Source organism: Brassica napus, chromosome A7 (assembly GCF_020379485.1).
Source record: "Brassica napus cultivar Da-Ae chromosome A7, Da-Ae, whole genome shotgun sequence".
Taxonomy (NCBI): domain Eukaryota; kingdom Viridiplantae; phylum Streptophyta; class Magnoliopsida; order Brassicales; family Brassicaceae; genus Brassica; species Brassica napus.
Window position 1 is genome coordinate 21,638,471 of NC_063440.1, and position 7,166 is coordinate 21,645,636.

Consider the following 7,166-nt stretch of genomic DNA (forward strand, 5'->3'; position numbering starts at 1 on the left):
AAATTTTAAAGCTACAACCATTACCAATCGGATCCTATAATTACAATTATTTTATACGCGTACAAAGGAAAATCAATCTAGAGTTATAATAGAATCAATCAAGAATGATAAGACATAATTACAAAGGATATGATATTGATTACAAATTTCATATGTTATCAATTATAGGATTGATCGATATCTCAATACTTCCTAAAAGATTGCTAATATCGTCTAATGGACATGTATGAAATAATTAACCTCCTTTATTGATACATCAAGCCAAATCTAGTTTATATAGATTGTACGCTCCCTAATCAACCTTATGATCGTCTTGTTCTTCTTGAATTGACAACTGCTTGTAAAGGCCATGCATGAAAAAAAAAAAACAAGAAAACCTTGGTGGAATATTATTGTGTCAATGAAAACAGACAGATTAATGTACAAATAGAAAATCAAGGGTCGAGACTCGAGAAAATGTGAATCTGAATAGAGACAGTGACATTTTTTTAATCTAGATTATGAAAAAAATCAAATAAAAACAAAAATTATCCAAGATAAAATAGATAAGTGAGTTGAGAACATTGTCATTACAGGAAAGAAAGAAAACAAAAACCTAAGAGATTGGAAAGAGAAAGAGTCAACGAGAGGTCGTGATGGGATTAGGTTGAAGCATGGAAGGAAGAACAAGTGGGGACAATAGAGGGATTGGATCTGTGCCGTTTTGACAGAGCAGAGACGCAGACGCGGAAGGAGCTACGGTGGAAGGAGGAGGTCTTGGTGGTACTAAGAGAGGACAAGGAGCTCGTCTCTGAAGACGGCAGCTTAAAGATCCCCGGAATACACAGTCGTCGTTGTGAACACTCATCTCAAAACCTGGAAATGGAACTCCTTTACGCCCTGTTTCCTCCATTTTCTCATCAATTCTTGATTTTGTGAACTGGTGTTTTGGATTTGCAATGTTAGTGTTGGTGCTTGTTTTGTTCTATTCAGCTTCTTTGAAGGGTTTAAATATGATTTCACAATGGACGATTATTAGGAAACTAGGGGTTGCTTTACTTGAGGATTTTAATGGAGTAATTAATTGAACGGATAACAATACCAACTAAGAAAATGGCTCTAAGTCTAATAAAAGAAAAAGAAGTTGGGTGAAAGTTTGGCGGTTGTGTGGTGCGTGTATTGATTGACTCAATATGGCAGAAAAAAACTATTTCAACTGGTCAATGGTCAAAAGATTGGATAGGTATTAGATCTCATCAATATCATCCATTATGTTATGTTTAGTCTTGGAATAATCCTGGCATGAGGAATGCGTTATTGTTGTCGTTGTTGGAAACATGTAGCCGCGTACCGGCTGTGTATTTTTAGCAATCCTACTAGAGAGATTAGAATATGGTCATCTTACAAATTGATCCTACTCAACATTATCTCTAAAAATACAAAGAATTGTCACACGGCAAGTCTCACCAACTTATTAACTTGATGTTTACCCATCACTAAAGGGGATAAACTGAAGAAGTTAACTTGGCATCCATCTTTCATCAATTCACCGTTTCATCATCATATTTATTTTAAAAATCAGTTAACTAGATAATTTATCCCAAATCAAACATGTTTATTTTTATAAGCGGGAGAAATCTCAAGTTGAACACACATTAATTTTTAAACAGATAATTTCCATAACATTTAACACTAATTACACACAAACAACCCCCGCAATTCGTGAGTGAAACACATTATGCATGTATAGAGGCACTAGGTGTTAGTTTTAAAAATTTATTATTACTTTTCAATATTTAATTTTAAATTTAATTTAATTATCTGTAAAATTCCGATAAAATAAATATTTTTATTTAAATTTACATTTAATAATATTTATATATATAACGTTTATAATAATTAGTAACCCGTGCTAGTTGAAAAAAAAAAAACTCGTGGAAACAGAAGCTTTGAGCCCAAATAAATATTATAACCGGGTCGGGTTAACAAAGATCCATGAAAAACGTGAGGCAGAAAGAAACCAAAGGTTTTACGAAGGGTTTATATCGGAGGCTGCTGTGCTTCACGGCGTCTTCTCCCCCCTCCAGAGAATCTCTCCTCTCTCCTCTCTTCACCCAAGTCTCACTTTTAAACTCTGATTCTCTTACATTAGTCCCCAACCTCTATGCCCGCAACGATTCCTCGTATACTTCTCAACCATCCGTGATCAGAAAATGTGGAGGAACATTTTCGGAAGAGCCACTTCGAGAAAGTTCAAACCTTTCTCCGGTTCCCCCTCCGGCAACAAAATCCACAGCATCCTTTCGTCGATTGAGCTCGTGGGTAGCCTTCAAAACCGACCACCCACAAACCCATTTCACCAATTGGGAAGAGCGAGCTCTGTTCTTCACGGCCAACGCTTTGCGTTCGCCACAGCTACGCAAGCAATTGAAGACGATTCCTCTTCTGGGTCCGAAGAAGTTAACGAATTGATGACGGAGACGGGAACGGGAGCTCAGAAGAAGTACCACTCTTTGAAGCAGAGACAAGTGAGGCTCGAGACCGAGGAGTGGGAGCGAGCGGCGAGAGAGTGTCGTGAGATTATAGAGGATATGTGCGAGCAGAAGCTCGCTCCGAATCTTCCTTACGTGAAGTCTCTGTTTCTCGGGTGGTTTGAGCCTCTGCGCGACGCTATTCGAGCTGACCTTGATGCGTTTAAGGTCAAGAGAGGGAAGATCCCTTATGCTCCTTATATGGAGCTGTTGCCTGCTGATATGATGGCTGTTATCACTATGCATAAGATGATGGCGCTGTTGATGACTAATGCTGAAGGTGTTGGTGTTGTTAGAGTGGTGAATGCTGTTACTAATGTTGGGGAAGCTATTGAGCAGGAGGTGTGTGCTCTTGATTCTTTTCTGCTAATGTGTTATTGGTTTTTAATGGTATGTGTGTCTTGTTACTTGGATCAGGCCAGGATCAGCAGCTTTATGCAGAAAGGAAAGAGGAAGAATGAAGCTGTGGATGCTTCAGGAGAGACTGGGACTAAAGAAGCGGTGAAGCTGAAGAAGCAAATTAACACACTGTTGAAGAAACACAAGGTGAGGCGAGTAAGTGGAATAGTGAAGGCACATGACTCGTTCAAGCCATGGGGTCAAGAGGCTCAAGTGAAGGTTGGGGCACGTTTGATTCAGCTCTTGTTGGAAACTGCTTATATACAGCCTTCAGCTGAACAGTTTGATGATGGTCCACCAGAGATCCGACCTGCTTTTAAGCAATCTTCCAAAAACGTCACTTTAGAAAATACGTAAGAGTCTTTGTGATTCTGTTATGTCCATGTCTCTCCCTCTCCTTGTACCTGCTGCTTATTTTAAATTCTATTGTATTCTTTGTCAGAAAATTAAGCAGAAGATATGGTTGCATCGAATGTGATCCTCTGATCCGAAAGGGCCTTGACAAATCAGTAAGCAGAATTGGTTGGAGTCACAATCTTTCTACGATTTTCTAACGATTTTGCATTTTTTGATCAGGCAAGACATATGGTGATTCCCTACTTGCCAATGTTAATACCTCCTCGGAACTGGACAGGGTATGAGATGTTTGCTTCTTTTCTGGGCTGTGTAGCCGTCACGGTATATCCTGGAAAAGTTATCTCATACAAGTAAGGTTTCTAAATTGCTATGTAACTTGACAGTATTTTGCAGGTATGATCAAGGGGCACATTTTTTCTTGCCTTCATACCTCATGAGAACAAATGGATCTAAACAACAACGTATTGCAGTAAACAAAACTCCCAAGGCGCAACTGGAGCCAGTATTCAAGGTTTGAGTTCCTTTAATGTTGCTTGAGCTTAACTATTGGATGCTTAAAAGAAGAATAACAGAGAAGTTCATGTTGGTTCCCTTTTGTTTTAAACCAGGCGTTAGATACTCTTGGAAACACCAAATGGAGAATAAACAAAAAGGTGTTGAGCTTGGTGGACAGAATCTGGGCCAATGGTGGTCGTCTTGGTGGTCTCGTTGACCGTGATGACGTGAGATCTTGTTCACTCTTCTCTTAACATCTTCTTCTGAGAAGATAAGAATAACCTTTGTTCCCACTTCTCATTCACCAACTTTGAGCCTTGTTTTTTATTTGTTCTCACCTCTTTACAAACACCAAAAGGTACCCATTCCAGAGGAGCCCGACGGTGAGGACCAGGAAGAATTAAAGCAATGGAAATGGAAATTTAAGGAAGCAAATAAAGAGAACAGCGAGAGACATTCACAAAGGTGTGATGTAGAGCTCAAACTCGAGGTAAGAAAAGACTCCTTCATGTTGTTTCATTCCTTTTTGCTTCTCTGATCTATGAGAACATCATTGCGCAGGTGGCACGTAAAATGAAGGAAGAAGAAGGTTTCTACTTCCCTCACAACGTTGACTTTCGTGGCCGAGCGTATCCCATGCATCCATATCTTAACCATCTCGGGTCTGATCTCTGCCGTGGCATCCTTGAGTTTTGTGAGGGAAAGCCTCTTGGCGAATCAGGATTGCGGTGGCTGAAGGTACATATAGCGAACTTATACGCTGGTGGGGTTGATAAGTTCGCTAATGAGGATCGAGTTGCATTTACCGAGAGTCACTTGGAAGATATATTTGACTCTTCTGATAGGCCTCTTGAAGGAAAAAGATGGTGGCTTAATGCAGAGGATCCCTTTCAGTGTTTGGCTGCTTGCATGAACCTTTCTAAAGCTTTGAGAAGTTCTGTTCCTGAAGCAGCTATTTCTCATATCCCCATCCACCAGGTACTCGCTCAATTGTATTTGTGTCATCAGAACATGAACATGAATCTATCTTATACGCGCTTTAAGTAGAAAATCTTACTTTTCTACTTACTTTCTGTTTAATTTTTTGTTGCAAGGATGGTTCATGTAATGGTTTACAACACTATGCGGCTCTTGGGAGGGATAAGGTATGCCATGAGTTTTACCAGTAACTATTATATATATATATATAGTTTCTAGACATATCCATTCACACATAAGGATTTATATTTCTCCCAAGGTTATCTGAGCCCTTCAATTTTTTAAATTGGTTCTGTTGATAGACTGGAGCAGCTGCTGTCAACCTCTTTACAGGTGAAAAGCCGGCTGATATTTATGCAGATATTGCTGCTAGGTACTATTTCTATCTCCTTATCTCTCTGGCTACAGTGACAGACAACTTTTTTATTTGGTTTAAATTTTTTAATCAGGGTTCTCAAGATCATGCAGAAAGATGCAGAGGAAGATCCTGAAACATTTCCCTACGCCAAGCTCATGCTTGACCAGGTTTTTGACATCTCTTGCTTGTTAAATTGGGTCACCTTCTAATAAACAACCAAGTTTTCTTTATGACTTGCTTATGAACATACTATTAAATTTCCCTAGGTTGACAGGAAGCTGGTGAAACAGACAGTCATGACAACAGTGTATGGTGTTACATACAGTGGCGCACGTAACCAAATAAAGAAGAGGTTAAAAGAGCGTGGTGCCTTTGCGGATGATTCACAAAATTTTCATGCAGCTTATTATGCAGCAAGAGTAAGGATATGCTTTGTGTGGTTATGCATTATTAAACTGTGAATGATTTTTTTTTTCTAGATTTTGGAACCCAAATGCTCACTCCTCTATTGGTTCTGTTTCTAAGGTCACTACTAACGCACTGGAAGAGATGTTTGGAGCTGCTAGAGCCATCATGATCTGGTTTGGTGAATGTGCAAAGGTCAGTGTTTATATATATATCCGCCACGCTCTTGTTTGAATGAAATTTCAATGAGAGAGCTGTATCCTGTGGTGGACAGATAATAGCTTCACAAAACAAACCAGTTTGTTGGACGACTCCTCTTGGACTTCCAGTTGTACAACCCTATCGGCAGCCTGGAAGACACTTGGTTAAGACTACCCTTCAGGTGTTGACTATTAAACGAGATACTGAAAAGGTAAACCCAACCAAGTTTCATTTGCTATAACTCTTCTCCACATTTGTCTCAACTTTGTGCACCATATAATGTACTCTTGGTTTAGGTGAAGGCTAGGAAGCAGATGACAGCTTTCGCACCAAATTTTGTACATTCCCTTGATGCGTCTCACATGATGATGACAGCAGTCGCCTGCAACAGGGCAGGTTTGAGTTTTGCAGGTCAGCCCTAGCCTTTCCATATGATATAGATTTGTTTTCATTCTATCTTCTTTAACCATAATACGGATTCCAAATTTGTAGGTGTGCATGACTCATTCTGGACGCATGCATCCGATGTTGATGTAATGAACAGAATACTCAGAGAGAGTTTGTTGAGCTCTACGACAAGCCAGTCTTAGAAAATGTAAAAAAATAATCTCCTTATTTACAAATGCGTTCTCCACTTGTTTATAACTGAACTCGTGATGGATGGTTTTTATCTGTTGTGTATTGGTAGCTGTTGGAGTTTCCAGAAGTCCTTCCCAAGCCTAAGGTTTCCACCACTGCCAGAACGAGGCGACTTTGATCTAAGAGAGGTCATACGGTCGCCATACTTCTTCAACTAATTCAGTTTACTTACATAACAGAAGCTCCAGTGCTCCATCTAGCATTTAGGGCAGAGTAAGCTTGCCTCTTCGTGCCAATAATTTGATCAAAGGGAAAAGATTATCTGTAATCAGCAATGAGGAATGTTGATGGTTAACCTCAACTCAGAGGTGGGCTTAGGGCTACTTGTAAATAACAAAACAGGAAGAGTGTTTCGCACCTTGGCATCATGGAAGGCGTTGGATTGGAGTATCGAACCAGTGGCACTCCTGAGAGGTGGTGGTCTTAGTAGACTCGAATCCATTAGGTTTTTGTAAAGATAATGTTTTATCTCGAATAAAATAAAATTTGCAATGATGAAAGATCAAGCAGGAGGATGTCACGACCCAAAACAACTTAATAATAGAGAACAATTTGATTTATTAAGCAATGAATTTCTTTAGGTTCAGATGTACTTTTATTATTCGCAAACTCGTTGTACATACCAAATATTTTCTGTTCAAACGCTCTTAACAAATAATTGCTTAATTGAAAAAAATGTTTGTAGTGGTGCACAAAAAAAAAGAAGAAAAATGGTTTGAAGTAAAAAGAAACAAATATCAGTTATATAAAAAATGACAAACATATACATTTATCTTGTGAATTATTTTATTTTTAAATTGTAATTCAAAGAGGTTTTGGATGAT

The 7,166-nt window shown here is 39.0% G+C and overlaps 2 protein-coding genes across 2 annotated transcripts; one reads left to right on the forward strand and one right to left on the reverse strand.

The window, feature by feature from the left end:
• Positions 1-365: 365 nt before the first annotated feature.
• LOC125576269 lies at positions 366-1,110 on the reverse strand. The gene has a single exon (XM_048735896.1). It carries the CDS (start codon positions 890-892, stop codon positions 620-622), a length of 273 nt encoding a protein of 90 aa, XP_048591853.1. The 5' UTR covers positions 893-1,110; the 3' UTR covers positions 366-619.
• An 817-nt stretch (positions 1,111-1,927) lies between these two features.
• Positions 1,928-6,928, forward strand: LOC106353836 (DNA-directed RNA polymerase 1, mitochondrial-like). Its single transcript, XM_013793645.3, has 17 exons — positions 1,928-2,852; positions 2,928-3,262; positions 3,352-3,418; positions 3,486-3,544; positions 3,660-3,777; positions 3,875-3,988; positions 4,120-4,251; positions 4,323-4,739; positions 4,856-4,906; positions 5,042-5,112; positions 5,189-5,264; positions 5,364-5,516; positions 5,623-5,697; positions 5,777-5,914; positions 6,000-6,114; positions 6,196-6,298; positions 6,392-6,928. The coding sequence occupies exons 1-16, from the start codon at positions 2,193-2,195 to the stop codon at positions 6,291-6,293; spliced, it is 2,679 nt and encodes an 892-aa protein (XP_013649099.2). The 5' UTR covers positions 1,928-2,192; the 3' UTR covers positions 6,294-6,298; positions 6,392-6,928.
• The last annotated feature ends 238 nt before the right edge of the window (positions 6,929-7,166 follow it).